At 42.8% G+C, this 20,249-nt stretch overlaps 2 protein-coding genes across 7 annotated transcripts in view; one reads left to right on the plus strand and one right to left on the minus strand.

The window, feature by feature from the left end:
* Window positions 1-4,896: 4,896 nt before the first annotated feature.
* NAT8 (N-acetyltransferase 8 (putative)) lies at window positions 4,897-5,598 on the plus strand. The gene has a single exon (XM_055539273.1). The coding sequence runs from the start codon at window positions 4,897-4,899 to the stop codon at window positions 5,596-5,598; it is 702 nt and encodes a 233-aa protein (XP_055395248.1).
* An 860-nt stretch (window positions 5,599-6,458) lies between these two features.
* Window positions 6,459-20,249, minus strand: part of ALMS1 (ALMS1 centrosome and basal body associated protein) — a 189,094-nt gene continuing 175,303 nt past the window's right edge. For all 6 annotated transcript variants that reach the window (XM_055539647.1, XM_055539646.1, XM_055539645.1 and 3 more), the window contains 7 exons: window positions 19,222-19,339; window positions 16,830-17,033; window positions 16,162-16,391; window positions 15,263-15,446; window positions 10,832-10,895; window positions 8,011-8,110; window positions 6,459-6,813 (listed from right to left, as the gene is read on the minus strand). In XM_055539647.1, the coding sequence (XP_055395622.1) occupies window positions 6,769-6,813; window positions 8,011-8,110; window positions 10,832-10,895; window positions 15,263-15,446; window positions 16,162-16,391; window positions 16,830-17,033; window positions 19,222-19,339 (945 nt within the window). In that variant the 3' untranslated portion in view covers window positions 6,459-6,768. The remainder of the gene's footprint in view (window positions 6,814-8,010; window positions 8,111-10,831; window positions 10,896-15,262; window positions 15,447-16,161; window positions 16,392-16,829; window positions 17,034-19,221; window positions 19,340-20,249) is intronic.

The raw sequence follows: 20,249 nt of genomic DNA on the forward strand, positions 1-20,249 counted from the left end.
CACTTCAGGCCTCTTGAGCATTAACATACCTGGTTCCCCTTTACCCACCCACGCTTTCATAATTAGGCCCTTTGGTGATCTGTATAAAATGAGCTTGGGTTATCCTAGTTTGAGTGCTGGGGCCTGATAATGCCTCCCTTTCGTTAAAAGGTTAGATTAGCAGTATTTCTATAGAGCTGGATCATTGTTCCAGTATTTCTGAACATCTTGCCAAGGAGTGACCTATCGGACCACTTTCTTTCCTCTTGAAACAATTTGCTGTTACTTCCTCTCACTCATGCCCTTTAAGTTACGAGTGCTCAGTGGGAATCCAGGGCACTGACCTGAGGCTGGCTTACTGGGAACCGATGAGAGATCAGGGGAGATGATGTTCTTTCCAGGACATTTTCCTCCTCTTTCTGAGACTTCCAAAACACGACACCACTTGATTGTCTGACTTCCAGTTCATTGACCCAATTCTGGGCTTAGCTGGTCTAACAGGCAAGTGTTCTTCATAAATGCAAGCATAGGATTTCATTGACATGCTGCTCTCAAGTCCCACAACTCTGGGAATAACAGTGATTTCAAAAATATAACTACCTATTATAATCAGGTTCCTATGGATAATATAAAAATAAAATAATTTATGAGGTCACTAGTAACTGTTTAACTGTTAATAAGTTAACAGTTTTTAGCAAGTAACACATTAACAGCAATATAAGTGCTGGATGAGAAGTGCAAAGTCTTCAAAGGAGGGAGCAGATACAAGATCCATCTGGTTGTCATGGGTCCGAAATCTTGATGGAGGAGGTAGCACTGAGCTGGACCTTAAACCTTAGTCACATACTGGATCTGGGTCAAGTATGGCCCGAACATAGGGGCGTGATGAGGCTTAGGGGTGAATCTTGCCTCCCAGCAGACAGCTGTTGGCATACACTGCTTTATACTAATTAATAATTCAAACACTTGTCAGATACCTGTCTTTTGGGGTCAGCATGTGGTACTGAAAAAGCAAAATGTTCAGGCCTTCGAGTCAAAACTGCCAAGGCTTGGGTGCCACTCTCATGGATAGGAGATCTCAGGCTTGTGAGCCTCGGTTTCACATTTGTAAAATGGAAGCAATATGAGCCTTAGCTCTTAGATGGTTGTGAATGTCAAATAGTACAGCACAGGAAAAGTGCTTTCTCACAGAGCCAGGTATCTAATATCTCAGAAAGTAACAGCTGTCTGTATGTACCGGGCATAACACTGAGGCATACAGTAGAATAAGACTCACTGCTGCTGGGAGAGTAAAACTTAGGACAGCAGTTTGGCAGCGCCTCAAGCTGTTAAAATGGAGTTACCATATGACCCAGTGGCTCCACCCCTGGATATAAACCAAAGGAGCTGAAAACACGTGTTGAAACCGCCACTTGTGCAGAATACTCATAGCAACACTGTTCACAACAGCCAGAATGTGGAAGCAAGTGTCCATCAGGGGATGACTGGATAAACAAATGCGGTCTATCCTTTCCATGGAACATTATTCAGCCATAAAAAGCAATGAAGCACTGATGCCTGCTAGGACATGGGTGAACTTTGAGAACCAAAGTGAAAGAAGCTAAAGATAAAAGTTCACATATTGTGTGATTCCATTTAAATGAAACATCCAGAATAGGTAAGTCCAAAGAGACAGCAGGCTAGTGGTTGCCAGGGGTGCAAGAGGGGTGGAAATGGAGGGACTACCCACTGACTAAGGGGTTTCATTCTGGGGTGATGAAAATGCTTCAGAACAAGACAGAAGTGGTGGTTATACAACATTGTGAATGTACTAAGTACCACTGAGTTGTACAAATTTGAATGGTTAATTGAAAATACTAGAATAACACACCTGCCTTACCTTCAGGAATTCACAATCTTCGATGGGTCTGTTTAGACTGACTCTCAAGAGTTGGCTGAAATACATTTGCAGCAATATAAATAGACCTAGAGAATATCATGCCAAGTGAAGAAAGTCAGAGAAGGATAAATACCATATGAGACCGCTTGTATGTGGAATCTAAAATAGGACACAGATGAACTCATCCACAGAACAGAAACAGAATCAGACTTAGAGAATGAACTGTGGTTGCTATGTGGGAGAGGGAGGGAGTGGGGATTTGGAATTAGCAGGTGCAAGTTATTATACACAGAATGGATAAACAACAAGGTCCTACGTATAGCACAGGGAACTATATTCAATATCCGGTGAGGAACCATAATGGGGAATAAGGAAAGAATGTATATATGTGTAACTGAGTCACTTTGCTGTGCAGCAGAAATTAACACACTGTGATTCAATAAATTTTTTTAAAAAAGGAGTTGGCTGAGGCAGAGACAGGTAGATTCCCAGGCCTGTTTCTTCATTTGAAAGCAGGGTCAAGAGCCTGCAATGTGCTGGTTTCCAGACCTGTATCTCTTACACAGAGAATTACCCATAATTCCTCTACCCAGACATAAATACTGCCAATGTTTGATGTAACCATTCAAGACTTTTCTTTCTGCATGCTTGTGAATGTAAATTATTAGTTATATTTTTTCAAAAAAGAATGAAAACATAGTTTTATCATCTTTTATAGCTTGACAATTGTATTCTGACAATTATTTTTCATGTCAATAAATCCTCATGGTCATCATTGATGACTCTGAGGAAGGTTAAAAAGCCTAAATGTAAACCAAGGTCACTGGGTTGAGGAAGCCACAGAAGTTGGTGAGAATACAGGAAAGAGAGGGCGGGGACAGACAGGACTTCTGGTCCCTCACCTTGACCACTAGGTTCTGATTGGTTAATATTAGAGACTCATAAGGGTTACTCAGCTATACTCTGGAGCCTTCTATTCTCTTTTGGTTCCTTGTTCAAATTTTGCTTAACGTTGAAATGTTATAAATGGCACCTTTGCGGTGATCTCTTTCACAAGTCTGGTCTCTGGAGCATCCTCCTAGTTGCTCTTGCCAGAAATCTAGCTGTCATCTCTGACCCCTTCTTCATCCTCAGATTAGCATTAACTTGTCATTTCTGTTCCCCAAAGATACTTCCAAGAGGGCCAGTTTCCATCCATGGCCCCATTCAGGTCCAAGTTACTGCTTTCTCTTGTAGGATCCCCACTAGCCTAGATGGCTCCTTTGTGAACAAAGAACAAGGCACCCCCTCAACACTGACACAGCCTGCTGGACACACAGTTCACTGGGCAGTGACACCTTTGAGCAAAATAAGAAAAAGATGCCTTTTCCTTTGGCCAGACTCAGCTCTGTGCCAGGGCTCGTGGATTTTAGTTCCCACAAGCCTTCCTTGACAAGGTGATCTTGTAAAGTGAGCACCTGCGTATCTGTATCCAGAGGCCCTTCTGCTTGGACCGCTGCACTAGCCTCTGGGGGGCAGGGGGATATAGACTTCCATTCCGGGTCCTTTCAGTCCATTTTCCACAGGTCACCAGAATCACACACACATATCACACAACTCACCGCTACCTCTGGTTATGTTACGCCCCAGCTAAAAGAACAGCAGCGGGCTCCTGGTGTTCTTAGAACAGAGCCCAAACTTCGTAAATTGGATGATATGCCCTGCATGGCCAGGGCCCTGCTGCGCTCACCCAGCTGTGAAGGACCTTATGTACTGAGCCAGCGGAACTGGACTCTGGCCTGTGATGACAGAGCGCAGGGTGAGGGGCGAATGCTCCAGGGTCATAGCAGGTGTATGTGGGGCCAAGCATGAACATCAGAGAGCACCAAGGTGCCAGGTGAACTGCCATGGTTGGGGGTGTAGGCCAGCCACAAGGGCAAGGACCCCTGAGCTGTTCCAAACCCTGCGTGACCCCTCCAGGCTAATTCCCCAGAGTTCAGAGAACCAAGAATGGGCTTCGTGCTCTATCATGGCCCAGCCCCTTGAGCTTGGGCTTTATGATTAACAAATATTCAGAAGCCAGCCAATGAGGTGCCATCCAGGACCTGGGCCCCAGAAGTAGGACAGGCCCTGCAGTCTCTCCTGGATGCCAGTCGGATGCTGAGGACAGAGGCAGGCAGAGGCTGCCCTGGACACTCCAGGCTCTTGTGACAGCAGGTGAGAGGACATGGGTGGAAGGACTGCTCTCAGGTGTGGCCCGGAGCTCCGGACTCGCCCGGCCTTCAAGGCTGGACCGCTTTTGGTGTTACGCCTTATGCCCCCTCAGCAGCCTGAGAATCTGCAATCAAGGGGGAAGGAACATTTGCTGTTTCCAAGTCTTTGTACTTGGAAACACAGGCTTCCCTCAGTGTATGGGCCCTGAGAGAGGGACCAAGAGGAGGACGCATGCGTGGCTGCTGCAGGGAGCGCCAATGTATGGAGAAACAGACGAGGGCTAGGGAACGGGGAAAGACGGGAGGGCACTTTGCAATCAGAACTTTATGCTATTTCATTAAACCCTCTGAATAACTTCAGAAGGCAGATTCTTAGGGATTATATAACATGCCCAAGGTCATGCATGAAGCCATGATCAAATGCAGGTCTTTCGGACTCCTCACCTTCTCCCAGTGGCTGTGGCCTACTTCCTCTTGGGTAGAAGCAGAGACACATCTTTGAGCAGGGTCTTCCTGGTTCTGGTAAGTGGGCCACTCACATGGCTTCCTCTTTCTTCCCCAGGGCTGCTGGGCAAGCATAAGGGGGCACCTAGGTCTTTCCTGGTGGCTCAGATGGTAAAGTATCTGCCTGCAATGCGGGAGACCTGGGTTTGATCCCTGGGTTGGGAAGATCCCTTGGAGAAGGAAATGGCAACCCACTCCAGTATTCTTGCCTGGAGAATCCCATGGACAGAGGACCGATAGGCTACAGTCCATGGGGCCACAGAGTCGGACACGACTGAGCGACTTCACTTTCACTTTCAGGTCTCTCTTGAACTTCGAGATCCAGACAACCAGAAGTCTTCTATGGCTCCTTATCACATCCGCAAATACCAGGAAAATGACCACAAATGGGTCACAGACTTGTTCTCTAAGGTGATGGCTGAGCACATTCCTACCACCTTCCGCCACATCCTGAAGCTGCCCCAAACCCTTGTGCTCTTGCCTGGGGGACCCCTTGCCCTATTCCTAGTCTCTGGCTCCTGGGTCCTGGCCTTCGTGGCCAGCCTCGCCCTCCTTGCTGCCCTGAAGTTCCTTGCCGAATACCCCTGGAAGCAGTTTAAAGTCATGTCTCTGCACACAGACTTGTCTGACATCACTAAATCTTACTTCAGGGAGAGTGGCTCCTGCTTCTGGGTGGCTGAGTCTAAGGGGCACGTGGTGGGCATAGTGGGAGCACTGCCTGTTAAGCCCACCCTGCAGAAGAAGCAGTTGGAGCTGCTTCACCTATGTGTGGCCCCTGAGCACCGAGGTCAAGGGATAGCCAAAGCCCTGGTCAGGACTGTCCTCACGTTTGCACGAGACCAGGGCTATGGTGAAGTGGTCCTTACCACCAGCTTGCTGCAGCACTATGCCCTGGCCCTTTACCAGCGCCTTGGCTTCCAGAAGATGAGCCAGTTTTTCTTATCCACGAGCTGGAGGCTAATGTCTATCTCTCAAATTCAATTTACCTACTGCCTCCCCTCTGCTCAGGTCTCTCAGGCACTGGAGCAGAGAGGAGGCCTGTGATCTGTTTTCTAGCAGATTAGTCAGGAGGCATCTGCTCTGCTGCAGAAACCGGCAGCCCCTGAAGTCTCAGTGTGATGGCAGGGTAAAAGCTTATTGCTTGTTCACACAGGCGCTGGTGGTGGCATGGCTCTGTTCCATTCAGTCTTTTGGGATTGCTACTGTTCCATTTATCTAATGCCAACAGACTGTTGCGTGAAAAACTACCACAAAACAATAATAAACCTTTTTCTTTGGCTCATGAGTCTGTGGGTCAGCAGCTTAGGCTGGGTTGCCCCTTTGGTGTCCAGGTGTCATGCTGGGGACCCTCCCCACTTTCAGTGAATGGAAATGCAAAATCATATGAAGAGGGCGTGGAGAAGGCATGTGAGAAGAATCCACGTGAGAAGGACTGGGGCCAATGATGCCGTCAATCTGTCATGGTTCCCAAGGTCTCTGCTGAAGGGGAGAAGGCAGCCAGGGACAGGACTAGACCTAGAAGTGGCACCACCTGCAGCTCACTGGCCAGGACCAGGTCGTGATTTAAATCCAGCTACTGTTGTCTCCTGAGCTGTGTCTCTAAAGGCTAGCGGCCCTGAGGGAAGTTGGAGTGAGGCTAGGATGTGGCTCTGGACCCAAGGTGCTGTGTCTGCCGAGTCTCTATGGCTACACAATGGCTACCTAAGCAGACACTGTCTCCACAGAATCAACAAAAGGGCTCTCACTACATTACATGGCATTTCTAAAGAAAGACCACATTTTATCTAACAGCCCATTTCCCTTGACTGGCACTTTTAGACTGAAGTCTCCCACACACCCCTGGAAACACTGCGTAGCTCCTGGCACCTCTCCAGACAGAAAATAAAAAACCTTCTGCTGCTTGCTTTACTATGAGTCAATCAGAAGTTATTTATTTTCTATAAAAACACATACAAAAAGGGACTTACTCTTGGCTAGAATTAAGGTAGTATCATTGTAACAAATATCCTTGTGGGTAAGGCCACTGTGGAGAAAGTACTGCTCATAAACCATTAATAATCTTAGTCATTCTACCCAAGACTCTTTAGAAGGTAACTATTTCTACATTACACATGGACGACAAGTTTTATTAAACCAGACTCATAAAAGTAAGGATTATGTTCCTCCAAGCTGATAAAATATAATTCCAAGGCGCTGAGGAAAATACTCTTTATTTCAGTCCCAAGGAACTTTTCTCCCCAAGAGTTGATTGGTCACTTTCTGTGGAAGAAAAGAAAGGGAAGAAACAAGTTAGATATTCTTGCCATCAGAGGCAGACAGCCGCTCCTCACCCTAGTCGTGCTGAAGAGACCAGTGTGGTTCTCCCAAACCTTATCTTTCCCAGCTTCAGAAAATATGGTAATTATAGTAAAAAAATACTTCCTCAAGTGTTTAGGAAAGACCATCTACAGTCTGTCTACACAGAAACATTACATTCATATAACCCTAACAGACTAATCCGCCCGTCAGTTCACACACCGCGCACCGAGAAGCCTGGCCTCGGGACGCGGGCGCACCCCGGCGGCGCTGCAGCGCCCGCGCCTCCCACTCGAGGAAGCCCGGCCCGCGCCGCGGCGCGCGCTCCAGGAGCAGCTCTCCAAGCCCACATGGGTCTCGCACGAACTCGCCTCTTGGTTCCTGACTTTCAGAGTCCTCTGAGGGTGAAGCAAGGGGGTTGGGAAAGAAATGAGAACAGCTGAAGGACCTAGACCTTCAGGTCCATCTGCTTTCTCAAGGAATTAATTGGCAGCAAGGCCCCTGGCCTGTGAGGTTCTGGGGCTTGTAGCACCATTGATTCTACTGTGGCTATGGGCAGGAAATGGTGGTGGCGTCGAGGCCCCGCGTCCCCAAACTACCGACTTGTATGCTACGCTTGGACATTTTCCAACTTATCTGAAAAGCTCTAATGGTATATGATTTACCTATAAGGGACATAAAACTACCATTTGGGACTCAAATGAAAGCCCAACAATTCTGAAGGATGTGGGGATTTCCAGCATGGCATCTAAACTGACACCTAAGTATGAAAGTTTCACTCCAAATGTGTCTGGAAGGTGACTTATTTATCTATTGAATAATTTTAAAAAATTAAAAAAAATTTTTTTTTTGGCCACACCATGCAGCATGTGTGATCTTAGTTCCCAACCAGGGATTGAACCTGTGCCCCTACAGTGGGAGCACAGAGTCTCAAACACACTGGACCTCTAGTGAAGCCCCTGAAAGGAGCCATTTTTAAATTTGCCTTTTTAGATTTTCAGATTTGAAATCTAGTTACAGAAGCTTTTGTCTTCTAAATTTCAGTGGTGGTACATGTATTTATTAGCTTAAGTTCACTCTCCAAATTCGGCTAATTCAAACAGGTCTCGATTTCTCTTTCCCCTGGTAAACCTCATCAATCCTGCTCGAGGACTGACTGACCTTTTTATACAGCTGGGCTCGCAGCCGGTATGACTTATATTCTGATCTCCTCTTTTCTTCTTCTCTCTTTTTCTGTACTTCAGGAAGCTGTTCATAAATCCTTAGAAATGGTACCGGTGGAAAGACAGAAAGCAGTGAGGTTACTGACCACAGAGGCACACAATCACTTCTCCCCACATCTCCTAAGCTCTACCACTCTCTAGGCACTCAGTGCCTCAGACAGGCTGTGGGCCTGTTGTGGGCCCAGCTTCCTGTTAGACATTTGGACATAAAGAACCCTGGCCTAGAGTGTTCAAGATCTGGAAAGAGATACAGATAAACAAAAACATAATAAAATCCTGATGATAGTGGTCACTTCTGGGAAAGGAGTGGAATAAAGGGTGCAGATGAACTTCTTGGCATTCTATATGCACAAATGTATGGTTTCAATATAAGATAATGACTACGTATTACTACCATACTTCTAAAGATGAAAAATAATGCAAAAAAAGTACAATGGGTCATATCTACAAAATGCTACACAGTTATAGGAAATGAAAAAAAGTTATTCTGACGGAAGGAGGTCAATGAAGACCAAAAGGAATAAGTTTGAGGTGGGTCTTGAAGAAGTTAGGAGTAGAAAGGAGATGGGAGGAAAAGGGAGTGTTGGTAAGAATGGAGTCAAGGTTTCATGGAGAGAGTAGAGTGCAGGGGAAACAGATGGGGTGAAGGTCTCGTAGTCAAGTGAAAATCTTGGGCTTTGTCCATCACGGATTGGATGCCACTGATTTTAAAGAACCATGTTTTGAGGAATAGGATCAAAGATGCATTTGATATATACACTTTAATTGGAAATAATCTAAATTTCCAATAAGAAAACAAATTATGGACTATAATAAAATTATTACAAAGCACAAAATATTTCAAATAGCTTTTACAATATGGGAAAACATTCACAATACTCACAATATACTGTTAAGCAAAACAAAACAAGCTACAAACTTCTGTATATAGTATGATCAACCATTTGAGGAAAAAGAAGTATTGCGTTGGCCAAAAAGTTCCTTCAGTTTTAAAGTGAGAATAAAAGACATGCTTTTCTTTTTCACTAAGAACTTCGCTGAACAGTGTATTCACTGTTTTGTTCCACGACCTTCTGCCATTTTCCAGGCAACTTCATAATTCCATCCTCCCAAAACTTTATCTTTTTGAGCAAAGAACTGTTTCAGGTGCCTTTCACAGTCTTCCAGGGAATTGAGAAATTTTCCATTAATTTTATAAAGACCAGAATAAATGTAAATCTGAAGGTGCAATGTCTGGTGAATACGGCAGATGAATCAAAACTTCCCAGCCAAACTGTAACAGTTTTTTCTTGGTCAACAAAGAAACATGCGGTCTTGTGTTATTCTGATGAAAGATTATGTGTTTTGTGTTGACTGATTCAACAGAATTAGTCTGACTCACTTTTCCGCGAGTGTTGCTTTCAGTTGGTCTAATTGGGAGCAGCACTTGTTGGAATTAATTGTTTGGTTTTCGAGAAGCAGCTAACAGTAAAGGACTCCCTTCCGATCCCACCATATATACAACATCACCTTCTTTGGATGAAGATCGGACTTTGGTGTGGTTGGTGGTTCATTTTGCTTGCCCCATGATCGCTTCCTTTCCATATTATTGTACAGTATCCATTTTTGATCAGCCGTCACAATTTGTTTTAAAAAACAGAATGTTTTTGTTAAGTTTAATAGAGAATCACATGCAGAAATACGGTCAAGGAGGTTTTTTTCGCTTAACTTATGTGGAACCTAAACATCAAAGTGATTAACATAACCAAGCTGGTGCAAATGGTTTTTAAAGACTCAACATTTGATTTGAATATACTGAGTACATTGGCTGTCTCTGGCCAGGTATAATGTTGATTGTTCTCAATGTCTCAATTTGATCGCTATCAACTTCAACTGATCAACCCCATCACCTGTGCAACTTCCAGCAAGAAATCTCCAGCATGAAATGAAACTTTGTAAACTACTTTTGATACATTTGATAAGTCACAGCACCTTCTCCATATATTGCACAAATCTTTTTTTGCACTTCCACTGTGTTTTTATCACTCTTGAAATAATAAAGAATAATATACTGAAAATTTGCTCTTTTTTTTCCATCTTCAATATTAAAATGGATATACAAAAATTCACCAATTTTGGTAAGTTTTAATATGCATTCTGATATGACAGACAGCTGTCACAATGCAACCTAACAAAATTGTTTTGAAAGAAGTTAAAGACAAGTAAATGCCGCTAGAGTCATCTTCTGGAAATACTGAATTTTTGCCAACCCACGACATGTATCTATGTAAGCACAAATACTTTTTTTAAAAGAGACAAATGGTGGCAGTGTACACATGATTCTGAAACTTTATTTCAAGTTTCAAACTTTATTTAGCTACAAGCCTAATGTGTTGTATCTCTGAGATTATTTCCTTATCTCTTATTATATTGGATACAATTCCTAGAAAAAGGATTGCCTAGAAATAGAGCCCCAAATAAGTATTTACTTTTATTTCAAAATATTTTTATTTATATTTAAGTTTCTAACAAAAACAAGCCTGACTAAAGCATAAAATTCATGGCAACTCTTTGTACTTCTTATATATGAGGCATCCATACCATGATCTGCTAATTTTCATTTCCGTTTTAGAACCATAAGTGAGAAACTATTTTTATAGCTAATTTTCTCACAATGTTGTAACTAGAGTGTAATGCTTTTATTCTGGGCCAAGCTACAGCTCCTGACCATTCAGTGGCCTGATTTATACTTTTATAGTTACTTATTCTTTTGGCCTTACCGTTTAGACCTCTGAATCATTTCCTTCTTTCCAATAGGCCTTTTCTTTTGGGCTGCCAGGAAGCCTAAGCAAGAGAAGAGATTTTTTTTAGTGGATTGTGCCATTTTTTCTTTGAAGTGAAGAATAGTTGATTTACAATATTATGTAAGTTTAAGGTGTACAACATAGTTATTCACAATTTTTAAAAACTATACCCCATTTATAGTTATAAAATATTGGCTCTATCCTCTGTGTTATACAATACCTTCTTATAGCTTATTTATGTCTGAATCTCCAATCCCTATCTTGACCCTCTCCTCTTCCCTTTCCCCACTAGTATAACCACTAATTTGTTTTCAATATCTGTGAGTCTGTTTCTTTTTTCTTATATTCTTTAGTTTGTTGTATTTTTTAGATTCCACATATAAGTGATATAATACAGTATGTGTCTTTGTCTGACTTATTTCACTAAGCATAACCTCCAGATTACTCCATGCTGTTCCAAATGGCAAAATTTGATTCTTTTCTTATGGTTGAGTATCAAGTGGTGTCACCATACCACACCTAAAAACTGTGGACCTGTTTCCATACCAGACCCTGAGAGCTGGACATTTGACCTGATTTATCTCTGTGCTCATTTCAAAAGTACCTGGCATTTGGCAGAGATGTTTTGCAGCTGTACTTTGAGAGATACATGTTTTGAGAGATATATAGTGGTCAACTGCCCTAAACCGGTTCTGACTTGACCACAAGAATGAGCCTGTGTGGATGCAACCTGGAAGTGTCCAAAAGTGACTTCTGCTTCATTAACATGCTAAGGTCTCTGTCCAAAGGGGGCATTTGTACTCTGCTAGGCACAGAGTTCCAAAGAATAGCAAGGAGAGATAAGAAAGCCTTCCTCAGTGATCAATGCAAAGAAACAGAAGAAAACAATAGAGTGGGAAAGACTAGAGATCTCTTCAAGAAAATTAGAGATACCAAGGGAACATTTCATGCAAAGATGGGCTCAATAAAGGACAGAAATGGTATGGAACTGACAGAAGTGGAAGATATTAAGAAGAGGTGGCAAGAATACACAGAAGAACTGTACAGAAAAGATCTTCACAACCCAGATAATCACGATGGTGTGATCACTCATCTAGAGCCAGACATCCTGGAATATGAAGTCAAGTGGGCCTTAGGATGCATCACTACGAACAAAGCTAGTGGAGGTGATGGAATTTCGGTTGAGCTATTCCAAATCCTGAAAGATGATGCTGTGAAAGTGCTGCACTCAATATGCCACCACATTTGGAAAACTCAGCAGTGGCCAGAGGACTGGAAAAGGTCAGTTTTCATTCCAATCCCAAAGAAAGGCAGTGCCAAAGAATGCTCAAACTACCGCACAATTGACTCATCTCACACGCTAGTAAAGTAATGCTCAAAATTCTCCAGGCTAGGCTTCAGCAATATGTGAACCGTGAGCTTCCAGTTGTTCAAGGTGGTTTTAGAAAAGGCAGAGGAACCAGAGACCAAATTGCAAACACCCACTGGATCATCGAAAAAGAGAGTTCCAGAAAAACATCTACTTCTGCTTTACTGACTATGCCAAAGCCTTTGACTGTGTGGATCACAATAAACTGGAAAATTCTCAAAGAGGTAGGAATACCAGACCACCTGACCTGCCTCTTGAGAAATCTGTATGCAGGTCTGGAAGCAATAGTTAGAACTGGACATGGAACAACAGACTGGTTCCAAATAGGAAAAGGAGTACGTCAAGCCTGTATATTGTCTCCCTGCTTAATTAACCTATATGCAGAGTACATCATGAGAAACACTGGGCTGGAGGAAGCACAAGCTGGAATCAAGATTGCTGGGAGAAATATCAATAATCTCAGATATGCAGATGACACCACCCTTATGGCAGAAAGTGAAGAAGAACTAAAGAGACTCTTGATGAAAGTGAAAGAGGAGAGGGAAAAAGTTGGCTTAAAGCTCAACATTCAGAAAACTAAGATCACGGCATCCAGTCACATCACTTCATGGGAAATAGATGGGGAAACAGTGGAAACAGTGGCTGACTTTATTTTTCTGGGCTCCAAAAATCACTGCAGATGGTGATTGCAGCCATGAAATTAAGAGACGCTTACTCCTTGGAAGGAAAGTTATGACCAACCTCAGTCAGTTCGGTTCAGTTGCTCAGTCGTGTCCAACTCTTTGCGACCCCATGAACCGCAGCACGCCAGGCTTCCCTGTCCATCACCAACTCCTGGAGTTCACTCAGACTCACGTCCATCAAGTCAGTGATGCCATCCAGCCATCTCATCCTGTCGTCCCCTTCTCCTCCTGCCCCCAATCCCTCCCAGCATCAGAGTCTTTTCCAATGAGTCAACTCTTCGCATAAGGTGGCCAAAGTACTGGAGCTTCAGCTTCAGCATCATTCCCTCCAAAGAAATCCCAGGGCTGATCTCCTTCAGAATGGACTGGTTGGATCTCCTTGCAGTCCAAGGGACTCTCAAGAGTCCTCTCCAACACCACAGTTCAGAAGCATCAATTCTTCGGCGCTCAGCTTTCTTCACAGTTCAACTCTCACATCCATACATGACTACTGGAAAAACCACAGCCTTGGCTAGACGGACCTTCGTTGGCAAAGTAATGTCTCTGGTTTTCAATATGCTATCTAGGTTGGTCATAACTTCTCACAGCATATTAAAAAGCAGAGACATTACTTTGCCAACAGATCAGTACTGGGTGTTCATTGGAAGGACTGATGTTGAAGCTGAAACTCCAATACTTTGGCCACCTGATGTGAAGAGCTCACTCATTTGAAAAGACCCTGATGCCGGGAAAGATTGAGGGCAGGAGGAGAAGGGGACGACAGAGGAGGAGATGGTTGGATGGCATCACCGACTCAATGGACTTGAGTGTGGGAAGACTGTGGGAGTTGATGATGGGCAGGGAGGTTTGGCATGCTGTGGTTCATGGGGTCGCAAAGAGTTGGACAGGACGGAGCGACTGAACTGAACTGAGGCACAATCTTTACCACGTGCAAAGGACCATGGAGGACTGTGCATGCCCTGGCTGCCCCTGAAAATCTCCGCCCCTTTCCTCAAGGCCTAATCAACCCATCTGCCTCCTAACCCTCAATTCCCTTACCCCGCTCCTCTTTAGAACATGAGCTCTACTGGGACTTCCCTGGCAGCCCAGTGGTTAAGACTTCACCGTCCAGTGCAGGGGGTGACAGTTCAATCTCCGGTCGGGGAGCTAAGATCCCACATGCCTCTCGGCCAAAAAACCAAAACATAAAACAGAAGCAATATTGTAATGAATTCAATAAAGATTTTAAAAATGGTTCACATCGAAAAAATCTTTAAAGGAAAAAACAAACAAAAGCATGAGCTCTCCGTTTTCCATTCCGTGATCAGCTCATGTTCTGCTATGCTGAACCTGGTCTCGTTCAATTGAAAACTGTGAGTCTGGGCAAAGGATCCACTGAGGGGATCCTGACCCTTAGGGGATTGGTAACAGAGGATTGTGTCTTAAGAAGGAAGGGTGTGTTGCTCAGGAACTGTGAGAGGGAGCAGCCAGGGCTTTGTGCCCCTACCCTGAGCTGGCAGTGCAGGCTGGTGAGCAACGGCAAAGCCCGGGTTAGACGGTGCTGACTATGACAGCGGCCTAAGGCTCCTGAAGACACGACGCTGCGGCGCAGACTGAGCAGTGTGAGCTGAAACACTGAGCTGTGCACAGCTAAGGCGTGATTAAAGCATGAGGGAGTGCTTTATAGTGTTCACAGCTTTCACATATTATTTTATTAAGATATTACATCTAGTATAATTGTTACGAGCACAGAGTCTAGCACCAGCCCACCTGGGTTCAAATCCGTTTGGGCAAGGTACTTAATCTCTCTTAGCCTCAGTTTTCTTATTTGTGAAACAGGGATATTAATAGTATCCACCCCATAGAAGTGTTATAAACATTAAATAAGAATAATGTCTGAGCAAAACACAAGAGCTATATAAGTATTAACTATTACCCTTTGAGGGAAGCAAGCCCCATCAAAACGTTATACTTTTGGAACTAACTTGTTCATGGTGACAGAGCTGGTTTTTAAAAACATTATTCTCAGGAATTCCCTGGTGGTACAGTAATTAGGACTCCACATTTTCACTGCCGGGGACCTGGGTGCAATCCGTGGTCAGGGAACTAAGATTCTGCAAGCCAAGTGCCCTTTCTCACTGCACACTCTCATTTTTAAGATGTAGTGACAGGGCAAGATTAACTGTGCTTTTCTGGATCATGGAAGTGCTGAGAGCTTAATTAGGCAGGTTCTGTTATCTAAGGAGATTTGAGTCTCAACAAGCAAAAAGTCACCTTCTGAACTGTAACTGGCCTGGCATTGAGCAGTGCTGCCTTGCATGAAGCAGGCCTTGCCCTCTCTACCAAGTAACAGGAAAGTGAACAGGCCGAGTGTACCTCTCTTACGGAGCAGGTGCACGGGGTCCCGGTAGCCCTGCCATTCCTGCACAGTGTTGAACAGTGCCTCCCGCTCACTCTGTAACATATTCTGCAGCTTCCTCTCCTGGACTATTAACTTCAGGCGCTTTATCCGCTCCCCAGAACGGGAGATGAAGTCCGGTCTGTGAAGCTGAAGTGATTCCTGAGGAGAAGAAAAAGCCCCCCAACCTCATATTAATGATGCAGTCTTTTCTCCAAAGGCCTACAAAAACAGTACCTGCCCAGCAGGTTTGGAAAGCCTATTTGTAACTTACAGAAAATACGTAGAGCTGAAGGATGATCTAACAACTCCCTGAGTAGGAGAGTTCCAGTAGGAAAATCAGAGGGATCAAAGAAATGCCTTTGGAATAAGTCAAGAACTAAGATGGCAATTACAACTCTCCCCAATGTGGATGGGATAAAGTTTGGCTCACTGTGCGATTTTAAATTTCCCCTCAAAGAAATACATCATTAAATAACATTTTCTTTGGCTCCCAAGTACTTATAAAAAAGAGACTTGGTGCCTTTTAAACCCTGTGCTAAGTAGAAATAGGAGTTATATAAATGGAGGAACAAAGACTGATGCAAACATCAGGCCTGTACTACACTCCACATGCAGGTATCTATCTACAAAACCCAATGAGTAGCTACACAACATCTTCCCTTCTATTGCCTTGCCCCTCTCAGATACTGAGGGTGATACGTGATTTATAATACTAATAGTAAAGGCAGCCTTTGATTAATGAGTGTGAGAACAGATGAACTGTGGAGGTGCTGGAAACAAGGGTCACAGGACTATACTTCAGAATGCCGAGTTGCAGGTTTACCCTTTCTTCCTCCTTCAACATAAGGCTAAAATGAAGTCGGTCTCACTGTACCTGGAGGGTGGCTCTCACAAACGGCCCCGGCGGCTCCTTGCCTGGGCCGGCTGGACGGCTGTGGCTGTCCATGTGCTGCCCCTGCCAGTTCTGCTCCCGCAGTGGCTCCCTCCAAGATTTCGTGTTGGTTATTGGTGCAAACCAGGAGACACCAGGGCCATGAAGCTTGGGCATGTTTTCCTTCTTAGGACCAGACTTCATATTTTCCACAGGAACAAACCATGAAACTCCTGTAGGAGATATTTTTAAGAAAGAAAAAAGATTTTTCATTTTTCTCATCAGAAACATATGCATAATATAGGCTCTCAGGGAATCAGCTGTCAGGGGCCGGCAAAACGCCCTAGAGTCTGCTTACTGCAGGTATATAGACTCTAACTGCAGCATTAAATAGTCAGCCCTCTGTATACATGCATGCAGAATCCTTGCATTTGGGGGACAGTGCTAGGTCATTTTATATAAAAGACTTCAGCATCCATAGCCTTTGGTATTCAGGAGAGGTTCTCAATCCAAGCCCCTCCAGATATAGAGAGATGACTGTACTTTGAAAATGTGCCAAGGTGGTCCTGGGTGGTCAACATTAAGTTGTTCAGAAATGAAGAATCCTAGCGTTGCAAGACAACAGAAATTCACAAGTTTTTCTACTAAGAAAGCAGGACTTAGAAACTGACCTTCACAGCAGGTCTTCTTGTTCTTCTTTAACTTTTTGTCCCCAAGATAACTGGTAAGGAGCCTCTTCTCTTCTATTTTTTCTTCTGACCAAGAAGTCACATCACTGTCCTCTTCTACTCTAGCCTCACTAGAACTTGGAGTTGGGAAAGTCATTCCAACATCTCGAGTGTTTTTTCTGACACCACTCACAATCTCCAAGTTACCTGAGGGTAAAGATCACAGACCTCTATGAGAAAAGCCTTGAGATTTAGTTGTCAGGTGTATTTAAGTCAGTAAATTAAAACTTAAAAAAAAAATTAATCATTTATTTTGTATTCTGCAAAGAAAAAGAATTGAGATCTATAATCTTCATAACTACATCTGGTAAAACAGGGAAATCCCGAGTGGGCCACTGGTTAGGGTTCAATGCTTCCACTACAGTGGGCACGGGTTTGATTCCTCGTCAAGGAACTAAGATCCCACATGCTGTGCAGCGTGGCCAAAAGAAAAAGCAAATAAATAAATCTGGTAAAATATTCAAAGCAATCATTGAGACACATTTTTAACAAGTATCATCATGTAAAAATATGTGTTGAAGACAGTGCTCTGAATGAATAGAAGCAAAAAGACAATGCAAGCAGAGTTGAAAGGTGATATAAACCATTTTGGAATCACAATATTTGATTTACTACATCAAGCGTCTTCAAAGTTTTATTGTAATTTCAAATACGTGAGATATCTTATTTATTTATTTTTTTTCTGTAATCAACTTGTGTTTTATTTTTATTTTTTTTAGTTTCTTTTTTTTTAATTTTATTTTATTTTTAAACTTTACAAAATTGTATTAGTTATGCCAAATATCATAATGAATCCACCACAGGTATACATGTGTTATTTGAGTTGTATTTTCTCTTATTGCCATCAGAATCCTAAACTAGGATAAGTGATATACATCTTTTTCTTATTATGATGTCTGCATAAAGAATGGTAGTTTCACTGGTGCCTAAACTATTACCACTAGAGTTAAGTTTTTGTTTTAATTCCATTTCAGTAAATTAAAAAAATTTTAAGGTTTCCGAACCGCAGGCTACTGACTCCTCTTGGGTGGTGTAAAAGGCTTTGAGAGAGAGAAGAGAAGGAAGATGAGGGTAGAGAGATGGAGGTGTGTGTGTGTGGGAGGAGTTCACTTCTGTCAGTTTAGATATAAGAGGGAAAGAACTACTAATATGGATTCACTGGGAAAAAGATTTCAGTTCTGATCCCAAGTAAGAAGGACAGTAAATGCAGTCACCAAGGTAAGGGAGAGGTTAACAGATGTAAAGACATGACTTGAAGGGAAAAATAATCAAGGGGCAGGTTTACTTCTGTTTTATAAAATCAAGAGATATAGGAAGTCATAAAGTAAAAAGCCTCCTTCCCATTCCTGTTCTCCATTAAGTTTATAACCCTGTGATTCCAGAGAACTTTTGCACACATTCAAGCAATTCTCTTCATTTTTCAAATACATGTAGTAGCATGCTACATACTATTCTGTACTTTGCTTTTTCTTTTTAATTATGTATCTTGGGGATCTTGACACATTAGTAGCAACAGCTTCTTCATACTATGTAGGACTTCATTATGTTAGTCGCTCAGTTGTGTCTGACTCTTTGGCAACCCCATGGACTGTAGTCCACCAGGCTCCTTGGTCCATGGGATTCTCCAGACAAGAATACTGGAGGGGATTGCCATTTCCTTCTCCAAAGACTTCATTATATGGATATACAATAATTTATTTAACAATTTAGCTACTGATGGACATTTAAGTTGATTTTACTTTAATGCTTATAATAAAACAATACTTCAGAGGTTAATTCTGTCATTAACCATTTGTCATTTTACACATTTGCACCATATATCTATAGGCTAAACTCCAAAAGTAAAAGTGCTGGGTCAAAGTAATTTTGACAGAAACTTCCAAGTTGTTAGTCATAAGGGTTGCACTCCCAACTTATACACCTCCTAGAATGTATCTATTTCCTTACATGCCTGCCCACAAACTTGCTATCAAATTTAAATTTTTGTCTGATAGGTGACAAATGGCATTTGAGTATATATATTTTTTGTTAATTAAAAAAATTTACTTATATATTTCATTTTGGCTGTGCCAGGTTTTAATTGTGGTGCACCAGCTTAATAGCTGCCCTGCAGCACGTGGGATCTCAGATCCCCAGCCAGATATCAAACCCATGTTCCCTGCACTGCAAGGCAGATTCTTAACCACTGGACCACCAGAGAATATACTTGAGTATATTTTTAATATACTTGAGTACATTTTTAATCTTCATTTCTTTTATTGTGAGTGAGGTGAGTGTCTTATCACAGGTTTAAGAGCTACTTATATTAATATTTCAATGAAAATGTTTAATTTACCTGCTTGTACGCCCTTATTTAACATATGTGCATTTTGCTTGTTGCAAAGGGTAGAGTTCGAGCTCCAGAAACTACTGGTAGAAGATGAAACAGAGTCAGAAGAGACATGGTCCATCACCTGGAAAAAACAAAAGAAATCCTGTTATCATCACTTGTGGTCAAAGGCATAGTTACCTACAGAATAAGAAAATATACAAGTCACCAAGAGCCCTTTCCAATCCAGTTCAAATGGCTGAGATGACATTGCCAGGAAGCTTGCAGCAATGTGAACACGCTACTCCATATTTTGTGATAGAGAGGTGGATGCTGTAGTTAGATAAGGGCTCAAGCTGTTTCAAGAAGCTAAGACAAGACTGGGTGTGTTCCCAGGACTTGAAAACACTCTGAACAGGGTGCTAGACAAAGACTAGCCTGGTGTGAGAATGAAATTCTGAAGTGACACTACCACAAAACTGGTAAGAAAGAAGCCAGAGGATAACTCAAGAGGCTGAGTGGTGAACTGCAGAGAGTGCTTTCCAATAAGATCCAACTTAGGTGTTTATTCAAGAATACATGCCCAAAAGCTTAAAGGCCCTATGAGAAGTCCTGGATGTGAGGAATACTGCAAAAAGAACTTAAATATTTGAGCCCCAAAGGTTTTTTAGTTATATTCAGAGCAAGTAGAGCAACGAAGGGAGCTGATGGTGGAATGTTTGTGAATAACCAAAAGATTACCAAAATATAGTAAAAAAAAAAAATTGATATAAAATGGTATTTCTTAAACTGGTTCATCAGAACACTCTCCTGAGAAAGGGTCCTAACCCAGAACAATGAATTGGAGGTTGTAAGTGAGGGGTCTGGGCATCCACATTTTGAATAAATGCCAGGTGCTTGTCTGATTAAGGACGTTTGGTAGAGTAAATTGAAGCCCAAGTCAGGAAAGGAAACAGAGCATCTCCTTCCCTGAGCTAGATAAACTATATTTCAGGACCTTCAGGGAACTTGCAACAGATCCTGCAGCAGAGGAACTATGTTAAATGTCTGGAGAC

Source organism: Bubalus kerabau, chromosome 11 (assembly GCF_029407905.1).
Source record: "Bubalus kerabau isolate K-KA32 ecotype Philippines breed swamp buffalo chromosome 11, PCC_UOA_SB_1v2, whole genome shotgun sequence".
In the NCBI taxonomy this organism is placed as follows: domain Eukaryota; kingdom Metazoa; phylum Chordata; class Mammalia; order Artiodactyla; family Bovidae; genus Bubalus; species Bubalus kerabau.

What these genes read in the sequence shown, in the direction of transcription:
- NAT8 (XM_055539273.1), top strand. Translation starts at nt 4,897, where the DNA reads ATGGCTCCTTATCACATCCGCAAATACCAGGAAAATGACCACAAATGG.